Raw genomic sequence first — 22338 nt, 5'->3', positions numbered from 1 at the left:
TTGATTAGTGAGTGTTCATATTCTTTTCATTTGATTCATATGAATCACATTGTCATTGTCAGGTGACATGAGATTCTGTTTCTCTCTGATTCATCGTCACCGTCATATGAATAATGGTTCATTGTCATGCTACATGATTCTATTAGCTTTTATGTTCAATGCACATGTTTTGTAAGACCACAATGCATGCCTAGATGCCGGTCAAAAAAATAAAAGGAAAGAATGGAGATTAGCCCTTCATATCTCTCCCCACAAACAAATAGAAGTCCTCTACCTAAAGACTTCTATTACAAGTAGAAGTCTTTATGAAGATGCAGGATGCAATCGCCATGTCAATGGAAATGTTTGAATGGATTCTTCGTTAAAAATGAAAAGCAAAATAGAAATAGAATTACCGCTCACCCACATGAATGAGAATAATTTTTTCTGATGTTTAGAGAATATTTTCTTTTTATTAACACTATTAGTGTGTTGTTTTGGTTGATAGCTAGATTAAACTACTTGGGTCTTGTGGGATTTAAAGCTGGGTAGCAATTTGGGATGTAATTAAGTTTTCATTGGAATTTGGAAGGCTAGAGCAATAAATGTGAAGATATATAATTGAGAATGATGTTCACAATGGTGATACCATGTGATCGTGGGAGTAAATGAGCTAGTTTACATTTGGACTATTCAGGGAAGATGTGAAAGATCATTCAACTAGCTTGGTCAAACTTATGTTTCATTTGTGGCAATTTATTTGATATCACATATATTGATGGATGTGAGCACATTAAAAAACTAGTCATCATATTGATATCATGTATGATAAAAGCACAATTATCAATGCCACATGAGATCATTGTAATAGCATTATGGGCAACATACATGGTAGTTGAAGTTCTCCTATGAGCAATGAATTGCATAAAAAGATCTTGGAGCCTTCCCTTGGATAGTACTCAATCATATATTCATTTGTTTTATGGAGTTGGCGGTCGCTAGACATAAACAACATTGGTACACTCAATTAAGTAATTCAAATGAACAAATGATGGATTATCTTATTCACAAGATCTCCATATTGAAACTATTACATTGAAACTCATAAACATGGTGATGTGTGAATATCTCATCCAAGCACACATTCACAAGGGAGGATGAGATATTCAAGGTGAAAAAATCTAGGGGTTTCCTAAAATTGCTCTTGGATGACTTGTCGTTGGCTGTTGAATTCGTAGATCAATATCAATTGTTGTGTGTGATCTTAATAATTACGCAAACAATTGTTGGTTGTATGGTGGTCATTCGTGTTTGTCTTTGGTTGACCAAGGCTACTTTTGTAAATAAGTTGTAAAGAGTGCATTGATACTTAGCCACTTACTCTAGAAGGTTAAAAGCCTTAGATAAGAAAGGAACACTAAGTTAGGAGGTCCCCAATGATTAAGAAGAAAAGAGGTTTTGTGAGAAGTAATGTATGTTGCTTGATTGCACTTCAAACCTTATCTATAGAGACCATGTAAAAATGCTTGTAAGGGCAAAAAAGAAAATAAATGAACCATAGAATATAATTGGTTTGTTGCTTTTGCTAGCCTATATGTGAGTGAATACGAAAATAAGTGACATGTTCGAAAGGTTGAGCTTGATTGACATGTTTTCCCCTTGCTCATTGAATCAACATCAATGATGTCGATTCCACTGCATGCTCATCCTATACACAAATCTTAATTGGGACTACATGTGATTAATTTGTAGGTGCGGTTAATTTTGGTAAACATGTGTGATGGAGGGCATGGTAGTAAGAGTGCTCTAAGGTATCTATTTGACGAATGGGCACTCTAGAGTTATTTATTCTCATTGGTGTCTTGGATTCACATTAGTAAGATAGGCATTGGCTATGAAAAATGTCACTGAAACGCACATGGGGAAAACAAACAATGACAATAGATATGGCACATATTCAGGATTGTACCAAGAAATTTTTGATACAAGCCTCTTCACCTTCAATGTTAAGACATTGAATCACAAGGAGAGGAGGGGAGTTGCACATCTGGCGATAAGCCAAACAACTATTGAGATGGTTCCAATGGATTCATACAACCATTTCCTTAATTCTTATCCATGCATTCCTAGAGTAACATATGCACACATTTTAATAGCTTCTTCTTTCATGACCAAGAGACATGAAGCAAGTGATCGAAACACATTCATGTCCGAGTAAAGCGACCAATGCAATCCCAAGCAAAACGCAAAAATGGATTTGTAGACAGGGGAGATTAGGTCAGGCAAGGATACGATGGGAAGTGAAGGTGCAAACCACAGGCAAAAAGGATAAAAAATCCGATACATGGGGTGGACGGGCGGCCAAATAATGGGCGCGTCCAAGAGTGTTCGACTGGCCGGGCGGACCCAAGCCCGCAAACATAGCATAGCAATGGTGTGAGAAAGTCTAATTAGGTTTAGGTTTAGGTTTAGGTCAGGTGGGTGTGTGATTAGGGTTTAGGTCAGATGGTGGGAATGATGAAGTGAGTCCAGGAAGAAGAAGAAAGAAGAAGAAAGAAGAAGAAGAAGAAACAGAGTGGTGGGGTTTTTACCTTTGTGTGTGTGTTAAGGAAAAAGAGAGTAAGAAGAAGTTAAAAAGAGGAAATTGGATTCACACTCTTCTTCGTTTTCTCGAGTCTCCCCTGCAGTTTTAGTCTTCTGATCCTGCTACCTCCTCATCACCTGCTATCATCCTCTCAGGTATTTTTGCCTCAATGGATCTCCTCCTCCCTTTCTCTTCCATCTTGCTTTTGTTATGGCCCTTCAAGTTTACTTGCACCGTTTTCGTTTTCTTGTTCCTTTTCCTCCCCACAAGTGCTTTGGTACATGTTCAGATCTGCACACTGGTTTTTGTATCCTGGTAAATGACTAGAAACAAAAATGAAACACACATATGCACAGTCTTTCCTCCCACTCTAATTCCTGTGCAGAAGTGTAAGATCAAACTAGCAAAACATATCATTTTGTGGGCATCATTTATAGGGTTTGGAATTGGACGACTTTTATCCAAGTTATCACCTATTTGGGTGTGTTCGATCAGATATTCTATCGCGTTTTTTGTTACTCCTCTTTAGTGAGTGATTGATGAGATATGACATCAGAAACGCTCAAAGTAACAGTAACATACCTTATTTGTGGAAGGATCTTTCATTGTTCCAAAAATAGAGCTGGTTTTTGTGATTTTATCAACTTCTATTAGTACGTTAATGAAATTCCATTAACGATCGATGGCATCCCAATCACCAAGTTTGGCCACAATTCACATGGTTTTTGCTTTTTCCTGCCACACCGACAAGGTTAATCAAAATATATATGATTTGATGCTTCCAAGAATTGGTATTGCTCTATAATGAAGAGAGTACCCATTTTTCCTTCACAGTGACATTGACCATGTCCTAAGCCTGTGCTCAAGGCAATGGTATAAAACTTCATTTTCTTCCATGAATTCCTAATTCCTAGAATCCTCAATCCAAACTTTCCTCATGTAATGAGGTACTTTTTATATGAAACATTTTCTAAGTATAATTGCCCACATTTTCTACTATGCTTAAAAAGATTCATGTACAATGGCTAGATTCATTATTTACTACAGGCAAACGATTTCTATTCTCTATTCTCTATTCTCTATCTAGAATTATTGGCCACATCTTTTGACAATGTCATGCCCACAATTGATATTGCTGGACCAAACCATATGAGCTATTCCGACAATTTGATTATCTTTAGACTAAGCAATTGTTTCAAACTAATCTTCTTGAAATTTTCAATGCATATGGATGGTTATATTGGGTTTACCCTCTCTCTCTAAATGCACTATGCCTGTTCCAATATAGCTTGGATTGTCCCCATCTAAATATGACCAAAGTGGAAAAAGAATAGAGTGATCCGAACTGATATTATTAACTTGGAAAACAAGATAACATGGATCAACCCCAAAATATCACTTGGTATGAAGATGGTTCACTACAAGACACATTTTTTACACATATCGGAGGATGGATTCATCATTAGGCCACATTATGTGGACATAAATCTATCCTATGCGTTGCGCAATGTGACAGGGCAGCTGCAAACTTCATCACATCAGTTAGAGATTGAGGTAGGCAGATATACAAGGAGTGGAGCCTAAAGAACACTATGTTTGTCATTATAGTGTCTTTTATGAAATAAGAGGGAGATACCATTGCCTCTTTAAACAACGCTTTGGCCCAATATGAGGACCAATGATGCTTAGGACTTTTCTTGCTAGAACTCAAGTGAAATAGGGGAAAGTTGTTGACAATAGTACAACCACACAAGCTCATCCACAAAGCACAATCACAACTTTCTTTAGCCCCATCACTTTGACTAATGCTACAAGTCAATCTAGGGATACATAGATGAGCTCCCGACCAGGACATAACAAAGGGGTTACAATAGATCGGGCTATAGCAATTTGTCGAGCACGTAGGCCCCAGCCCCATGGATCACGACCTCAACGCCCTTGTCATCGACAAATAAAGGCCATTATCTCCCGCCATCGCAGGTGCTTCTTTTGCTTTGGAGACCTCTCCATTCTGAATCGACCTATGCTAGAGATCTTTCGATTACAAACGTTATAATATATATAACTTGAGAATCTCACATGTGCCGAAAACCAGTTTCCTTAGTCTTTTTTAGTTTATTTACTTAGTAAATTTTATTTTATTTTGATTTGTTGTTCTCAAAGACGAGACAACACTTAAGATGTAATCTCTTGTTTGGTCTTATTGACCATTTTGGCCTCTTAAAAGACATTAATATATCTTTCTTTCTTTCTTTCTCTATTCATTTTTTTCCCTTGGAATTTTGTTTATTTCGTATCATTTTTTATCAAATGCTTAAATTCCTACTGTCTGCCATTTATTACTGTCGATTTTGGATAAATTCCTTAACAATGAACCCAAATTTTGTTCTTTGCACTGTCAACTTGTTATTTTCCTCTACATCAAAGGCTTGCATCATACATGGAGGTTGCACACTTGACAGTAGCTATCGTTATAGGCTATATTATGTATCTATGTCAGTTCTCTTTCACATTGGAATATCACTGCTACATGTCTCCAAGTTAGTTAACTCATAGCAGGTTGGTATGAGCAAAAAGTTGTCATTGAGGAAGTCAAAAGAAAATACTTCACAAGCATGTTAGGATAAATAAACTTTGCAAAATCACTTCCTTGCATTGATCTATGAAATCTATTTTCACTTTCTATAATTTCACTCCACAGCCTGTGCTCACTGGACAACATGCTTCTGTGTCTTTTTGAGGCATATAAATTTGAATGATTTCATCATGGATCTATTAAATTTCATGCTAATGATGCCTTTCATGGTCGCAAAATTCGGGAATATCTTTATGCTGCTGAAAATGATTAGAATGCTGTTTGATAATAATATCACACTTGCTACATATTTATGCTTGACTTTTGCCTATACTTGTCAAATTCTTCTGACAGTTTATCTTAAAATTGGATATGAATGTACCTGGAGCTGGCTCTTCTGGTGATAATGGGGGACCTCCAGCTGTGAAGAAAGATTCAAAGCGGCCAAAAAGTTAATCTTTTTCTTTTTAATCTGATCTTTTGAAATTAATTGCTTCTGAATTGTGCTAATTTTGTTAGTATGCAAGATGTTTGTAATCTCTTTAAAAGCACTAGACTCAAGTTTCTTTGTTAAAAGAAAGGTTGATGTAATCATACTATCATAATATGAAGCGTAAATTGCATATGCCGGTGCTAGCACATATTCCATAGAAAACTTTTGCTCTCTATGCATAGAAGATAAGATCTCATTCAGACCATAGTGGAACTCCCACAGTTGACTGTTGGATAAGTCTATGCCCATGTCTCTGTCTATATTTTCTTCATCCAACGGGATGATCTTCTGCTCTCTCCTATTGTGGATCATGTTTTCTGTAGAATTTCAAAGATGCTGATTTGTTGGATGAAAGTCTTTAGTCTTTCCCTTGATTGGGTTGTGATATCTCTACCAACTTGAAGGGATGCCCCTAAGTTGAAGAGAACCCTACTTCTTATTCCCATTAAGGACCATTTGTAGTACTTTTGAAGACATCGTGGGAAGAAAATCTAATTTGGACACAGTAAATGTATTGTCAATAAGTCAACTTCTGGACGAGCACTTGTAAATGATGGTTTCAAATATGATAAAGGTTCATTTACATGTGTAATGCAATTTTTACATTAATATAAGTGAAGAATCTGAAGAGAATGTCTAAATCTCCCCATGGTCTGTTGGGAAGATTGTTACTGGTTTATAAGGGCATTATTGGTGTGTCACTTTTCATTTGTAGTAAATCATGATGATGCAGTACATATATGTAAAGAGTTCTGAAAGTCTTGTAGACTGTCTATCTATATAAATGAAGAGTTAAAATTTGCTCTTGCTCTAGTTTGAATCCTGTATCTATGAAGAGTTAAAATTTGGACAAGTGCATTTGTTGATCCAGTTCTTCGTTTATTGTGCCTTTCTTCATATGTTTAAGAGTTCATATTATGTTGCAGGTTCTGCATTCACACAGCAGGAATTGCCTGCCTGCAAGCCTTTGTTGACCCCAGGATGGGTTAGTTTTTCCTTCTCCTTATATATTGAAGTATAAGATTTAAAATAAAAAAGTATACCTAAGCAAATACCTATTCTTTTAATTTCAGGTTATCACAATTTTCATGTTGGTTGGAGTCGTGTTCATACCTATAGGCGTTGCAGCTTTACTTGCTTCAAGGAGTGTAAGCTTGTATACCTTATAAAAGTCCATCAAGAAACATGTGCATTGCCTACATGGCAAAATAAGTATGCATGCTGCAATGTGTCTGAAAATTTGGATGGGTTGAGCTGAACCTGCATGTTTGTAGGCGTAGAGAAACATGTTGTTTTGGATAATGCAAGTTGGCTAGAGCTTTATTATTCATTTTAGTGGCAGATTATTGGCGCATGAGCTTTTGACAACATGTGTTATAATAAACTATTCAGTGCTGACAGATGATTTACTGCAGGTGGTTGAAATAATAGATGAGTATCAGACTGTGTGTGTTCCTGAGAATTACACAGACAATGAACACAGAGTTCAGTTTATCCAAGATATAAACACAAACAAAAGTTGTATCAGAACCCTAGTTGTGAGTTTTCTTATCTGTTTCATACCTTTTTGTACAATCTTGTGCACTAGATAACATAATATTTTGTGCTTCATACATACGTCAGGTTCCAAAAGCTATGAAGAGCCCTGTGTATGTATATTACCAGCTGGATAATTTTTATCAAAATCATCGACGGTATTAATCTGACAGAGACTTGCGCATTTGAGGTTTCATGTCTACCATGTATTGATAAAATAGCTTATTACCGAATCATTAGTAGCGATGGGCCCATTTCGGTTTCGGTTCGATTTGGTTTCTTTGCCTTGAAACCAAACCGAACTGAACCAAACCATTTATATAAAGCAAAAACCAAACCAAACCGTTTATGAACTTTCAAGCCATTAAACCAAACCATTTAAGAAAAGGTAGCCTAACCACATTTAAACCAAACTAATTAAAAAATTAAATAAATAAAAATACACTAAATTAAATAAGCATTTATGTTTAATTAATTAATTAAATAAATAAGTATCAATTAAGCCATTAGATTAAATAAACATTTAAGTTAAGTGAATTAAATCAATAAAAAACATTAATTAAACCATCAAATTACATAAACATTTAAGGGATAAAAAAAGTTAGCCCAAAAACTTATAAACCTTTAAACCAAACCTCTTAAACCTATAAACCGATCAACACCAGTTTCAGAACCAAACCGAACTAAAACCAAACCGTTTATTAATAATTAAAACCAAACCAAACCATTTAATTATTTTGGAACTTATAAACCTTTAAACCATGGCTTAACGGTTTGGTTTGGTTTGAGCCAAAACCGGGCTCATTGCTAATCGTTAGCATGTATAACTACTTGAAAAAAACCAAAAGAACCCGTAAAGTTTTGGAAATTTTGCACAATAGCTCTAAAAAACTACCAAGATACCCCCTGTTGTAAAACTTTAGAGGTATTCTGGTAAATGTCCAAAACTTTAGAGGTATTTTAGGAATATTCTCATATATAGCAGCATTTTAAAACTAAACACTACTGTCAAACACTGCCAGTTATTTAGAATGAAAAGGTGTGGTAGTCGCTATCTAAATGGCCGTATGAATTTCAGTGAGAGTCCTAATTAACTTTTACTCGTGCAGATATGTAAAAAGTAGGAGTGATGCTCAGTTATTAGATGCAAATGCTACTGAAACAAGTGCTTGTAAACCAGAGCAAACATTGGGAGGCAATCCTATTGTGCCTTGTGGTTTGATAGCATGGAGCTTGTTTAATGATACTTACAACTTGACAACCGGTGGCGAGCAACTTGCTATAAATAAGAAGGATATTTCCTGGAAAAGTGATCGTGAACACAAGTTTGGAAAGAATGTTTATCCTCAGAATTTCCCTAACAATCTCAATCCTTCGGAGAATGGAACTTTGATTGGTGGTGCCAGTTTGGATCCTAATATACCAGTATGTTTTTGAAATGGAAATTTGTTTTTTCTGGAACTTTTTCTTGGTCAATGTCTGATGTTTGTAGAGATCAAGACTGAGAGATTGCCGAATAATCTGTTAAATGGAACTAGGTGGCCAAGTCTTGAACTTCTGTTGATAATATATATATATAATACTTGCACACATAATATGTGCATGCACTAAATGGTTGTCCGTCTTCCCCAGTTGAGTGAAGATGAAGATCTCATTGTATGGATGAGGACTGCAGCGCTACCAACTTTTAGAAAGCTTTATGGCAGGATTGAGCAAGATTTAGCTGCTAATACTCAATTGAATGTAGTAATCAACAATGTCTACAACACATACAGCTTTGGTGGAAAAAAAAAGCTAGTGTTGTCCACTACTAGCTGGTTGGGTGGAAAGAATGACTTTTTGGGTATAGCATATATTGCAGTTGGGTCGATTTGTTTCTTTTTAGCGTTTGTATTTTTCCTTGCCCATTGGAAAAATCCGAGGTAAAACTCCTGTCTTGATCTGTCTGCATCACATGCAAATTTTTTTGTTTTGCCATTTTGGATTACTGTTGGCATTTTTATGTGACAGGCCACTTGGTGACACGTCTTACCTCTCTTGGAATCGGAAACCTTCTCATGGTTGAAAGCACAAGTTATTGCTGTAATAGATGGAAGAGCTTGGATAAAGCACACACTATTGCTATAATAGATGGAAGAGCTTCGACAACAGCTGCAATATCTACAGATAAATTGCAATTAGATGAACAATGAAAAAAACATTGTATGCATTCATCTATGTAATTTCGCGTCTAGTGAATGGTTGTGTTATACTCAGATCGTTCCCCAGTATTTAATATGAGTGAAATTGATATAATGGAAACTTATCATGATATTGGGAAGTATTGTGGTTTTTCTTTGATGTGAGGAAATTGATAAGAAATCTGTAAAAAGTGGAAACTATATCATGTAATATTGTGTATGTATTTAATTCAAGAGGCACTGAAATCTTCGGCAGTATCAATATGACTTGAGGTGGTTTTTCCACAGTGAGATATTCTTGTAGGCGACAGTCTGTCACCATTCAAACTACAGATTCCAATGTCATGACCAAAATAAAATTGTGACCATATAATGTAACAAGATTGAAGAAATGCATATCTGGACATCACCACATAACATATATTGATAATGAGGTTTTGCAAAGGGCAAGCTTGCTAACCATGCTATGCAATAAGAACATTAATCATGTGATCATTGTGCCATGATATTATACAAGAAAGTTTGCTCACTTCTACAAAGGACGAAATGTGGTGTGCACCAAACATACAAATCATGACTTCCGATCCAATCTTAGTAGAACATTCTTACACTAAGCCTAGTAGGGTCAAATGTACCTAAAAAAATTTGAGATGGTTGAACAAGGAGCAATGATAAGAGATGTAAGTAGAAACTAGGTGAGTGCCAATTACTCTGATTTATCTCAACAAGCAATAACTTTTGAAGCCCACATAGGGTTAAGCAATTCTTTGAAGTACCAACATTAATTCATGTCAAAATCAGTTGGGGAATCCTGCAGAACATCTGATCAAGTACTAATGTAGTTGTCATACCATGATTTATATCATGGTTGCAATTGAATCAACAGAAATGTGTTTTATTCTGTTCATTCAACTCTATATTATCTACACCATGTCTAAAGATGCAAATCTTGAACAGAAATATATAGCCTAAAGCAAGGAAAAAGCATTCATGTGAATCATGACAAGTGATGATAAATAGTTGGACCAAGAATTTGGAGAGTGCTTCAGGTTATGATTTTTTTTAGTAACACTTTTATTAGTAGTGGGAAACCTCAAAGTGAGGTGAAAACCCACAAAGAATAAAGAGAAGTACACAAGGGTTGAATAGACACTAAAGAGCTTAGAAGCACTCAAAGTAAAGTAAAGAGTGTAAATTTGCAAGGGTGACGTCTCTAAGTTGCAAAAAATCAAATAGTGATTGCCTGAGGGATTGCTTTAGGTTATGATTACCTACACGTATTCCAAATACAAGTTCAATCGGATAATCCTACATAACATCGGATCAAGTATTAATGTCATCGTATCCTGATTAATATCATCCTTGCAGTTGAATCTACATACATATGTTGTATACCCTCAATTCAACTCTATATTGTCTACACAATGTCTAAATATGTAAAAACTTGAACAGAAATGTATAACCTAAAACACAGAGCAATAAGACACAATTGGACCAAGAAGTTGCAGAATACTTTGGGTCGAGATTACCAAAACATATTATTCCAAATACCACTTCAAATTTTTTGAATACAATGTTCTGCATTTGAATCCTCTGAGATCCAAGGCTCCAAGATGCAACCATCACGATTTTTATTTAAAATTTGTATCCACTGAATGTAGTGTTTTGAGGTTTGTGCACATCAAACTGTTTCCACTACAAGTTCTATTCTGTATATATGTGTATACTTTTTCCTTCACTATGATTGGAAGGAGTATGCTTCACTAGAGAAAAAAAGTTATGATATGAAAAACAGAGATTTGTGTGGGTTTGCCACAATCAAATAGTTTGTGACCAATTGGCTTCACTCCCCACTCTTGACATGGGAACAAAGCCCTTGTGGTTAGAATCAACCTTAAACAGAGCACCCAATGCATTCCCCTTACTATCAACTCGTGGTACCGGCTTCAATTTCCGGGATGGATGCTCATAGCTTTGAAGGCCCATTTTACTAGTAAAGTAACAACCTGAGGGCACAAAAAAATTAATCACTATTAGAACTCAAAAAGTAAAACAAAACAAAAGGGTCAACTAATTTATTGGAACATACCTGGAGGGAATGGAGCAAATGATTTTCCACAACCATGCTTAAGAAGGTCGGGAGAATCAGAGAAGACAAGGGAACCATCTGATGTGGTGCCCCAAAACCAAGGGATTGTCACACCTTCAGAATCCTACAAAAAAATAAAACAAGAGTACAAAAAAATGTTATTAGCTGATTTGTAAGGGGCCAAAAACAAAAAAAAAACAAGGAAAAGGAAAAGGAAAGCTTACATGTGCTACGAAAACACTTTGATTTTTGGTGTCGAAGAGGACAAATGCAAAGTGTCCATCGAGGTCGGCCACGACTCGATTGGGTGGGATGGGACCTCGGTCACGAAGGGCCATGTAGGCATGAATGATCAATGAAACCTCGGATGCGTTGGTCTTGGCAATGCCATAATCTTGTCGAAGGGCAACCAAGTTGTTGAGCCGGCCCTCAAAGAGGCAGAAAACTCCATCAAATGATGCAAAGGATCTGCAGTAATCACAATGAAATTTTATGTCAATATAATTATGTGATTGAAGGTGTATACACACACACACACACACACTCATCATATGTGTTTACTGTATTCATTGTGAAGATATATGCAATTCCTCTTTCTTTTGTGTGCATTTCTTGGAACTGCTTAAGGAGGAGGGAATCGATTAGGGTTTAGGGTGTTCATAGACGGAAGATTTTTCAACAACCTTGTGTGCTGATGGGAAGCAGAGGGGGAGTAAGCCATGGAAGCTCCACCATTGGGGAAGGAGACACGGAGCACATCGGAGAAGCTGGAGGAGAAAGCATCCAACAGCAGGTGCTGTGCAGAGATGGGGCTAACATCAGCATTCAAAGGAGGAGGGGGGAAGGATCCATGGGTAGTGCCGCCGCCGGAGGAGCTAGGGCTGAGGAGCTCCTGGGGAGCAGAGGCGACAGAGCTTCGGAAGACGGCCAACATTGTCGGTATGGATTCCTCTTAAGAGCTTCTTCTTGGGGATGGTTCCGATTCTGATTCTGGGGTGAGATGGGCAAGCAGCAGCAGCAGGAAAAAGCCAAAGAAACAGGGGAGAGAGAGAGAGAGAGAGAGCAGAAGAAGCAGAGGAAGGAAGATGGATTTGTCTCTAAATTTAGTTACAGTTGATTTTAGCAGCAGCAGAGATAGATAGATAGATAGACAGAGAAATGAATGCCTTCTTCTTCTTCTCTCTGTTTTTATAGTTTTGGGGGGGGGGGATATGGGCCGATGACGTGGATCCGGATATGGCCGTTGACCAGCTGACGTGGATCTGGATTTGGTCGTTGACCAGCTGACGTGGCGCCCACACGTGTCCAGTCGTGGAGAATCCAAAGGGTTTACTCAGAAGTTTCCGGATAAATACTCGTCGCCCGGCCATGGAGAATCCAAAGGGTTTCCGTTAGAAGTTTCCGGATAAACACCTGCCCGCGGTCACCGACCAATGACATCCCTGTCTCTCTCTCTCTCTCTTCGGATAAACACTCAAGTCACCCAACCATGGAGAATACAAAGGGTTTCGTTAGAAGTTTCCAGATAAACACCCGCCGCCTAGTCATGGAGAATCCAAAGGGCTTCATTAGAAGTTTCCGGATAAACACCTAGCTGCTTGTCCCTGTGGCTCCGAATGTCACCGACCAATGACCTCCCGTCTCTCTCTCTCTCTCTCTCTATGAATGGGTAAATACCCCGTGTTATTTTTATTTTTTACTTTCGATGAATGGGTAAATACCCCATTTTTGTTGTAAACCAATTGTCTCATGGGCCAATTTTGGTCTTAGAAGACGTTAATATATCTTTCTTTCTTTCTTTGTCTCTTTTATCGTAATTAGCTTACCTTAGTGGTAAGTTGTTACACTACAACCACACTATGTTATGGGTTTGAAACCTAATTTTCTCACATCTCTATTACATACTTCATACATAGCTCTTAATTCACTAGATCCCACGGTGGATTCTAGAATGTAGGGGTTGAACCCATGACCCCCTTTTGTCTTCAGTTGCAGAATAGTGGCACATATGTAGATATTACTGACACAACTGCACATCGTTCATCCTATTACGATGCGAAATTTGGGAGCCATGCTACGGTTTACCATGGAATATTTGGTGAAAGTGGAACACAAAAAATAATACTCCATGCACTCAAACAATCACACACACTCACGATATATGCTACTAGGAGGAGAATGTGAGAGGATTTCTTGTGTACAAATTTCTCTATGACAAGCTAGAGCATTGTTTTCACGCTTTAACCATGAATATGGCACACGTGCGTATGCACACACACATGCTTGGTTAACGAAATGGAGAATTCCCACATGACCTTGGCTTTGTTCGGTAAGTGATCAAGTGTGTTGGGGAATGAGGCACATGTTATTGGATTGTGTCCTATGTGTACAATGATCAGACCAAATTGTATTAGCTAGGATTCCTTCGTTAGTCTTTTGATCTTTCTGACTTTCATATACATAATACAAGTATGCAATTTTTAAGATACTTGAATATAAGGCCCCAAATCTAAACATCAAAATGTAAATTGAGGTAGAGTTGGAGGATACAAATGTAATGTTCTTTAAACAATAGGCTTTTCATGATCTCATAGATTGAAGTTTAAAGAGTAGGCTCTAATTTCATTTCTCTCTACCTCTCTCATCAATTTATGACATTGGGTCATTTATTATAAGAGGAGTTATTCTATTTCAAGTCTTAAAGAGGGAAGATATATCCTTATCCATTGAGGTTATGGAAGTAAAATGTGAAAGCATTGCCTAATAGATGATAGCTTATGCATACAAGATTTTAAAAAAATAAAATGATAAATTCAAATTTCCAATGTAGAAACATGTTGCATATTCATAAAGAACATGCTTTGCAACGTGATGGGTGTGAGTTTGACTCGACAAAGGATTTGATGTTGTCACCATTCAAAAAATTCTTCATAATCCACAATACAAAGAGCAAAAACACTAGTTGTTTGAGTTCATGCACATTTGCGATTTTATTCTAAAGAAGTGACACAACAACGAAAATGAGCGCAACGCTTTTAGAAAGTCAATACTTATCCATATAATTATCCACATGTTGTTGGCATTACAATTTCCTCAACTTTCCCTTGTTGCATTTCTATCACATGAAAACAAATGATTTGTCATTCATAGCCTCCTTCCTTGCAACCTCTTTCACGTAGTGCAAACCAAACACCCAATTCATTAGATTTCTAAATATGTTCTTCATGAAATACAATGTCATATCGTATATTTACGATGCCGTTTCACTATAAGATTCTACCAAAGTTATTGTTATTGATATTTCTTTCGAATCACAAGAAGCAAACTATCCAGGTCCTCGGAATTTTAGTATGATTTAGTTTAAATCTATCATTATAAGTGTTTGTATATATATGTGTGTGTGTATATAGATATACATATACATGTATGTATGTATGTATATACACATATATACATACATACATACATACATATATATATATATATATGAGCAAAAAATATTATTTGAACATGGAAAGCTACACAATATACTGTCGACAACACATACTTTTTCCCCAACTCATATGTTTTGAGATAGGCATCATGGTTGATGTATCACATTGTATGTTATTTAAACACACACACACACACACACACACAAATATGAGCCAAACATATTATTTGAACATGGAAAGCTACAATATACTATTGTCAACACTTACTTTTTCTCCACCTCATCTCAATGTGTTGTGATATGGGCATCATTCTTGACGTATCAAATTGTAGGTTATTTAAGTTGTTTTCCAACCTCGGGTTAGTGGAATTTTGTCCATCTTTTCAATATAGAAGAACTTAGAACTTGACCTTAACATCTTGAATGATGTTATAAATAACTAGTGCAAAGAACGTGTCATGGTTTGAGTATTCAAAACTTGGATTCTCCATTGTTTTCTAACTAAAAATTAAAATTAGGTCATTTCATAATCAAGCATAAGATATTAGTGTTAAATATAGATGTAACTTGTAAGTATGGTAAAAATGAACAAGAAACCCGATAAAAGGGCATTTTTGGGAAATTTCAAAATATAGCATCAATGATTTCTCTTTGGTATAGTTATGATGGGATCAATTAGTGCATGACACTTGTGCCATTTGTAAGCAGAATTATGCAAGGAAGAAAAAATATTTCTTTGAGAAAGGGGAGGACGTGGATGTACCATAAATATAAGATACAAAAGGGCATTTTTGGGAGATTTGGAAATATATAGCCTTTAGGATTTCCCTTTGGTAAGAGTTATTATGGGATCAATTAGTGTCCTCTATAAATAGAATTAAGTAGGAAAGAAAAATTATTTCTTTAAGAAAGGGCAGGTTGTGGATGTAGCTAGCTGTCGTCTATAAATCTTTTTTAAAAGCCGGAGGAGGCAACAAAGAGAAATATTTTCATTGTTGTAGATTATCATGATGCCCCTTTATTTATATTTTTCCAAAAAAGAATAACTCCATTAGTTAAAATATACACAACTCCGATCCTTTTCCCGGGTAGGCCTTGCCTAAACTATCCTATCATTCATGAGTGATCTCACTTATTTATATTACACTTTCGGATGTGTCTCTAGCCAACCTTTTATACGCATCACCTGCATTCAATATCTCACAAGACATCTTGTTCACACCCCTCTTTCAACCAATGAGAGGGGGGAACAACCATCTGGGTACTACATACTGTCATCGTATATCCATTCCATTTGTTGTGGCCATTGGTGTAGTACACCAATGTTTTTTGAAATACAACCTCATTAATTGTGAACATCATCAGTACCATCAATCTGTTCATATTGAGCTCTCAGTACAATATACTACCATCGTATATCCATTCCATTTGTTGTGACCATTGGTGTAGTACACCAACGTTTTTTGAAATTCAACCTCATTAATTTTGAAGCATCATCAGTACCATCAATCTGCTCATATTGAGCTCTCAATATAGTTATTAGTGTGTGTCATGTTAGCTGAATCAATTCAGCTGGAGAGCGTTTGTTTGTTGAAAATACCTTGGTACACACTTGTCGTCCATATGGTAATAAGTGCAAGCAACGTCCATAGATCTCCAAATTTTTGCTTCTGCTCAATAACTGCAAGTACATTATTGTTAATGATAAGTTGAACAGTTCCATTCTCCCCTTTGTACATAGCTTTGCATGTGCTATCGTATTTCGTCACATCATCCTCAAGACAGTTCCAGTAAGCATGTAGTCACGACACAATGACATCAATTACGTAGTTCATCACATCATCCTCAAGACAATTCTAGTAAACATTTAGTCACGACACAATGACACGACACAATGACATCAAATACGTAGTTAGTGAGGATTGAACCTACAACCTCACATCTACAAGACGTCATGCTCAACCATCTGGATATGAGCATGTATTTGTATATAATAGAGTATTGTATATTCTAGAATATTTTAGAGCCTTTAGTGTATTCTAGAAATATTCTTATGGTGTATTCTAGACGGGTATATTCTAGAGATATTTGTCAGGTATATTCTAGAGATACTCAATCTCAGAACTTGTATAAATACTTATCGGTCGTAGCTTCGTCATCCGTGCTCCGTAGTAGTCCGTGGTTGGTGTGTCTGTGAGACATGTCCCCAGTTGAGGGTGAACGAACTAGAGGTATGGCAAAGCAAACGTAATGCCCTTCCCCATACAGCCGCTGCCTCGTGACATTCCCATAAAGAATGAGAAATGCTTTCTAATTGTCCACATGTAGTACATCTAGGGTCTACATTGGGGCCTTTACCCCACGTCCCTACCGGAAAGGCTCTATGCACAATAAGCCATAAACACATCATTATCTTGCAGTCATTATTGTCATGCCATATCATTTTCTAGAATTTATCTAGTCTCCTTTCACTTATGCCCTCCTATATCAAAAATTTGTTTGTTGCAATCTTGTCGTGTTCTTGTTCTAGAATAATCTACCTCCCAATTTTCGTGTTGTACCTGAAAAATTGAACCAACTTTGCCCCCTCAGTTCGTCTTTGAGTTCTCCAGAAATACATCACTAGGCCCCATGATAGCTGATCTAAATGCCCTTCTATTGGCCAACACACTGTCGTCAGTGTGATCTCCCTTGGTTTAGGGTCAATAATCATATCCTTTCCCTTTTTTGCAATCAGCCTAATCGGTCTTTCGCTTTCATAGGTTGGTTGCTCACCTTTTGCCATTCCGTGCTCTATTTTGTAGTAGCATGCCTCATTGGATTCTGATTTCATTCCCTTAATTCCAATTAAACAATTCTCAACATCTATATGTCCTATCCACACAATTTCAGAGGTAATTATATCTTACTCTTCCAAGGTATGTCTGTTGCATGCAATGGCATATGTAATTCTCTTGAGCATGCCTTTACCCCTGCTTATTCTCCATACTTTAGCCTTTTGAGTGCTCACATCATAGGACAGAAATCTCGTCCACTCCACTAATGCATTCCCTTGGACATTGATTAAGTCGGCCCATTTGAAGCCTGCTTTTGTTCCTATCATGAGCCCATCCACATCTCTAATTAGTGGGTTCCACACAATTGGCATGTACATATGAGCATATGCATCATTTCTCCACCTACATGTGATCCCCTTTCTGATTTCTCTTCTCTCTCTTACTTAAATTGTGCCATGTGTTGGGCCTTGGCCAACACCTTGTAAACAAAATCCAGAAGTGTAAGATATTTTTTGGGTTTTTGGTTGAATTATTTACTCTCCCAATGCTTCCAAATTGAAAATTAATACTAGCTTGTGTCACTCATCTCCATAATTGCCACTTCATCAAACACAACTTTGAGAGTTGTTAGAGCTCATACATCATGTTAGAAACCCCATTTGCCACTCTCATCTGTACTTCACTTCCAATGGAGAAGACGAGGAGCTAAGAACTACGATGACCATGCCCCAATAGACCTTACTCCATCGCTGCCTCGTGACACATTAATAACCCAATACATAGATCACAACTATTTTTAGGATTTCGGTTCCTATAAACCCATTGTAGTCATTGTTCACTTTCCTTCTCTTTTTCTTCACCAATGACAACATGTTAATCATGTATGCAAATAATTACGATAATAATGAGGCATAGTTGCACATCACCTTCTTCCTTATGATATGACAATGAAATGTTTGAGATGCAAGGGGTCAGGGGTTACATGATGATCAATTTATCCACATTTAGATTATCCATTGGGGATTGATGTTGCGTATGTTCAAGTGATTGACTAGATTGATCGTAAATTGAAGGACAATTTTATGTATTGGAAGTCTCAATTATGCTCATTTAATGTACGACTCAAAGTGATGCAATGTATCATGATACTAAATGCTATCATATTTTTTACCTTTGTGCCCTTTAACTAAGAAGGCATTACAAACATTGTTGCAACCTATTTGGTTCATGATGTGGTGGAAGGGAGAAAACATATGGGATCATTTGGTTACTTCCGGAAGGTTAGGTGGTGTGCAAATATCGAGTTTGAGAATGCAAATATTTGATGCCTTATCAATTTGCAATAGTACGAGATATGTGTCACCAAGATCAACCATGGATATCTATGATGTAATATTTTATTGAGCATGAATGATTGGTGCATGTGAAAATTAAGATTCAAGCATCGTGGTGGCCATTTGTCAATGGATGTATTTCTCTAAAGATTCAACATTATGTATGTGTGCAACAATTGGTAAGGTCATGGTAAGATGCCTTAACTTTTTTTGAGTGGGCACCATCAAGTAATTGGGAACTATATAATTCATTACAAAATAAATTGCTCATTTCTTCTCCATTGTTGCATTGGCATGGAAAAGAGAAGTGGAGATCTCAGTTCAATCATTTATTTCGATGGGGGGTTGTAGACTTGGGGAATGTGGTTGATAATGAATCTCAAAGGTTGTCGGAATTTGACAATTCCCCCATATTATGGATTTATTTGGGAGATGGAAACAAATGGTGTGCCTTGGCTTAATTAACGATTAAAGGATGACACACGCTTGTTACAGGTCGCCACAAATATATTTTACCATCATACAATGTCATCATTATTCTTGGCTATCACATAAATTAGAAAATGTGTGGAATGTACGTTAGTCAAATGCAAGGTGGTGCCAATATTGCAATGTGATTGGCAATCCCATTTGCCATTGTAGGTATGTGCTTCTTTTGCACCATTCCATTGGAGGGCAATACACATAGGTCCGTTAAATGCCTTATAGTACATACAATAAAAAGTAATTATTAGAGATTTGGCAAGTTTTAACCTATTGTTGAGTTATTGTTTGAGATCTCAACAATAGGTTTTTGTGTAGTATGTTCAAAACGGTTCAAATGACGAGTTGGAAGTATTTTTCTTGTTTTTATGATATTGGGGACTACAGCACAATTGGAATATGCGTAATGCTTGGGTGGAAGCCTATGTAAAGAAGTTGAAAGGCATTCTCGTGTGGAAATTTTGGATGTTAGAGCATATGGTATCATTTCCTCAATGCTACATAGGTAGATAGACAATACTACTAAATTGTTACAAAAGGGTTTTACATACTCTTAATTTAATTGTGTGCTTTTACAAAAAATGAGAGAGAGAGAGTAGCCTAAATATTAAAGATCAAGAAGACGACCTAAAGACCTTTATAATGTTGTGATGGGAAACAATCTTCATTCGCAACGAATAGTGTACCTTTGAGGTACACCCAATTACTTTTGGGGAAAATCCTCCTCTTTTTATCATTGGCCATTGTGCATACAATAGTCCTTTATCCTGAAAGAGCAATACGTGTGTACACGACACCAAGACATGTCTATGAACTGACAGAGTTCTACCTCCACGTTGATATCGATGAGCCAAAATATCTAGCCCAACATTTACCCTATAAGTTAGGAATCAACAACAGTTCGGTTCCGTCTTAACCGGTTTGGGAGTTTCCAAAACTTGAACCAAACCAGTTCCTAAACCGGTTTAGCCAAGTTGATTAAGCGTTAACCAGTTTGGCCCAAATCAGCTCGGCTCGGCTTGGGCCATCCCAAACCGAGCTCAAACAGGTTAAGGCTGCTCAAGCCTAAACTAAACCGAACCAAACTACCAAACAGTTTAAAAACAATTTAACAACTCAGTTCAAGCTTGAGCCAAGCCATTGTTGATTCCTACTATTAGTTGTGAACCTGGCAAGTGAGGTTGATTTTTCTTCTCTTCTAAATGTATTGATTTGTAGGGAGTGCATTGTTATTAAGGGAGCCTATTAGGAATCAACAACAATTTGGTTTCGGCTTAACTAGTTTGGCCTTGTCCTAGCCAAACTGTTTAAGATTTAATCAGTTTAGGAATTTTCGAACTTGAACCAAATTGATCCCTAAATTGGTTTGGCAAGGCTCAAGTCGATTGAATTGAGCTCAAATTAGTTAAGGAAGCTCAAGCTTGAACCTTGCAGTCATGGTGAATTTTAAAATAAGGTGTATTGTTATGTGCTAAATAAAGGCCACATTTTTATAAATCGTGTTTTATTTCATTCAATAGATAAGAGTTTGGTGCATTTGGGGATATAAAATTGATTTGACTATGCAATGTGCATATGGTGTGGATAATATTTTTTATATAAATTGTCTATCACTTTCTACAACTTCCGTGATGTCCTAGAAAGTTATTTGACTTAGAATAGCTCAATTGTGGAACTTACCTATTTATTACAAGAGAAGCATATTTCTACATTTCATGGGACTTTCATTGGATTGTTTACATAAGGGTTGGCTTGGTCAATAGATTGTGTAAAATAGTACTTGTTTGAGAGAGAGAGAGATGGATATCAGATAGATATTGTTTAGCGTCCATAGAGAGGCCAATAATGACCCATATGACCTAAGTACAAAAGTGATCTTGATGTGCATCTCCTTCCTAAGAAGGGATATTCATACTTTGAAGCATAGTATGTAAAATTCATGTTCGTCTAGCATAACATTTGTTTTCCTACATTGGAAAACGAATGCAAATGTTATTTAAACATTCTTGTGTTTTTTTTTTCCCCCCCTTTTTAAAAGTTTTTTTTTCCCTTTTTTAGGTTTATTTTCATAATAAATAGTTAATCCAAAAGCATGGTATTTACCATTCTTTGAGGGTGCTTACCATACTCGAATGATTGAAGCATTCACGAATGCGAATGCGAATGCACATATGGTTCATACTATGCTTTGAAGCACCAAGTCTCGACGTGTGAATAAGGCATACACATATGAGCTCAACCTTCTAGGTGTTCTCTTTACTGTGATACTCAAGTCATCACCCCCTCTTAATATATCATCTTAGCTTTCACAAATTGCACTATATGAAGAACATGTAAAAAGCAAGTGATATTCATCCTATACTAGCCTTTCCTTGCATACCTTATATGTCTTTATATTTGGCTAATTTTGATTCCATATGCAGACAGAGAGAGAGAGGTCAATATTGACCCATGAGACCTAAGTACAAAAGTTTTATTGATGTATGAATAAGGCATACACATTTGAGCTCAACCTTCTAGGTGTTAGGGATCTACGAGAGTTGATACTCATGTTAGTAATGAGGTAAGGATGAATACTATATATGAGAGAGAGAGAGAGAGAGAGAATTAATGTTTTCAAAGGTTAAATATGACATATTGGCCAGAAGTGAAACTTTTCATGATATGTAGAGTTGAGTTGTGACTCCATGTTCAAGAATTTTACTAATAAGTCTCACAATTGAGAGCCCACATCATGATTTCGTGAGAAAAACGTGCATAGTGATTGAACCAGATTGACAATGTGTGGAAAGAAAACTCAAATGTGGTCTGAGGTAGAGTATTGTAACAAGGTGTGATACTCAAGGCTCACAAACTTGTTTAGGGCAGAATATGC

The 22338-nt window shown here is 36.7% G+C and overlaps 2 protein-coding genes across 3 annotated transcripts; one reads left to right on the top strand and one right to left on the bottom strand.

Moving 5' to 3' along the window:
• Nucleotides 1–2558: 2558 nt before the first annotated feature.
• On the top strand, nucleotides 2559–9609 carry LOC147864976 (ALA-interacting subunit 1-like). 2 transcript variants are annotated; one of them, XM_087317656.1, is made up of 10 exons: nucleotides 2559–2718; nucleotides 5493–5589; nucleotides 6558–6616; nucleotides 6705–6779; nucleotides 7047–7169; nucleotides 7255–7325; nucleotides 8277–8592; nucleotides 8800–9089; nucleotides 9178–9274; nucleotides 9316–9609. In XM_087317656.1, the coding sequence occupies exons 2-9, from the start codon at nucleotides 5511–5513 to the stop codon at nucleotides 9230–9232; spliced, it is 1068 nt and encodes a 355-aa protein (XP_087173782.1). In that variant the 5' UTR covers nucleotides 2559–2718; nucleotides 5493–5510; the 3' UTR covers nucleotides 9233–9274; nucleotides 9316–9609. The 2 variants fall into 2 exon arrangements, with proteins under 2 accessions (XP_087173782.1, XP_087173781.1); XM_087317655.1 differs by having other exon boundaries at nucleotides 9178–9609.
• A 1259-nt stretch (nucleotides 9610–10868) lies between these two features.
• Nucleotides 10869–12401, bottom strand: LOC147864975 (uncharacterized). The gene is made up of 4 exons (XM_087317657.1): nucleotides 12120–12401; nucleotides 11661–11904; nucleotides 11437–11560; nucleotides 10869–11353 (listed from the first exon to the last, which is right to left on the bottom strand). The coding sequence occupies exons 1-4, from the start codon at nucleotides 12368–12370 to the stop codon at nucleotides 11166–11168; spliced, it is 807 nt and encodes a 268-aa protein (XP_087173783.1). The 5' UTR covers nucleotides 12371–12401; the 3' UTR covers nucleotides 10869–11165.
• Between the last annotated feature and the right edge of the window lie 9937 nt (nucleotides 12402–22338).

The sequence above is a fragment of the Azolla caroliniana genome, unplaced genomic scaffold (assembly GCF_043228905.1).
Source record: "Azolla caroliniana isolate FFs.n. ecotype wild unplaced genomic scaffold, voAzoCaro1.0.p SCAF_4, whole genome shotgun sequence".
Lineage (NCBI taxonomy): Eukaryota > Viridiplantae > Streptophyta > Polypodiopsida > Salviniales > Salviniaceae > Azolla > Azolla caroliniana.
This window is presented reverse-complemented; position numbering and strand designations above follow the sequence as displayed.

Bases quoted from the DNA above. Each gene is read 5' to 3' on its own strand.
- LOC147864975 (XM_087317657.1), bottom strand. From the start codon at position 12,370: ATGTTGGCCGTCTTCCGAAGCTCTGTCGCCTCTGCTCCCCAGGAGCTC. The intron at 11,561-11,660 runs GTAAGCTTTCCT...ATTTTTTTGTAG, and splicing joins AAAGTGTTTTCGTAGCACAT to GATTCTGAAGGTGTGACAAT. The intron at 11,354-11,436 runs GTATGTTCCAAT...TTGTGCCCTCAG, and splicing joins ATTTGCTCCATTCCCTCCAG to GTTGTTACTTTACTAGTAAA.
- LOC147864976 (XM_087317656.1), top strand. From the start codon at position 5,511: ATGAATGTACCTGGAGCTGGCTCTTCTGGTGATAATGGGGGACCTCCA. The intron at 5,590-6,557 runs GTTAATCTTTTT...ATTATGTTGCAG, and splicing joins AGATTCAAAGCGGCCAAAAA to GTTCTGCATTCACACAGCAG. The intron at 7,170-7,254 runs GTGAGTTTTCTT...TACATACGTCAG, and splicing joins GTTGTATCAGAACCCTAGTT to GTTCCAAAAGCTATGAAGAG.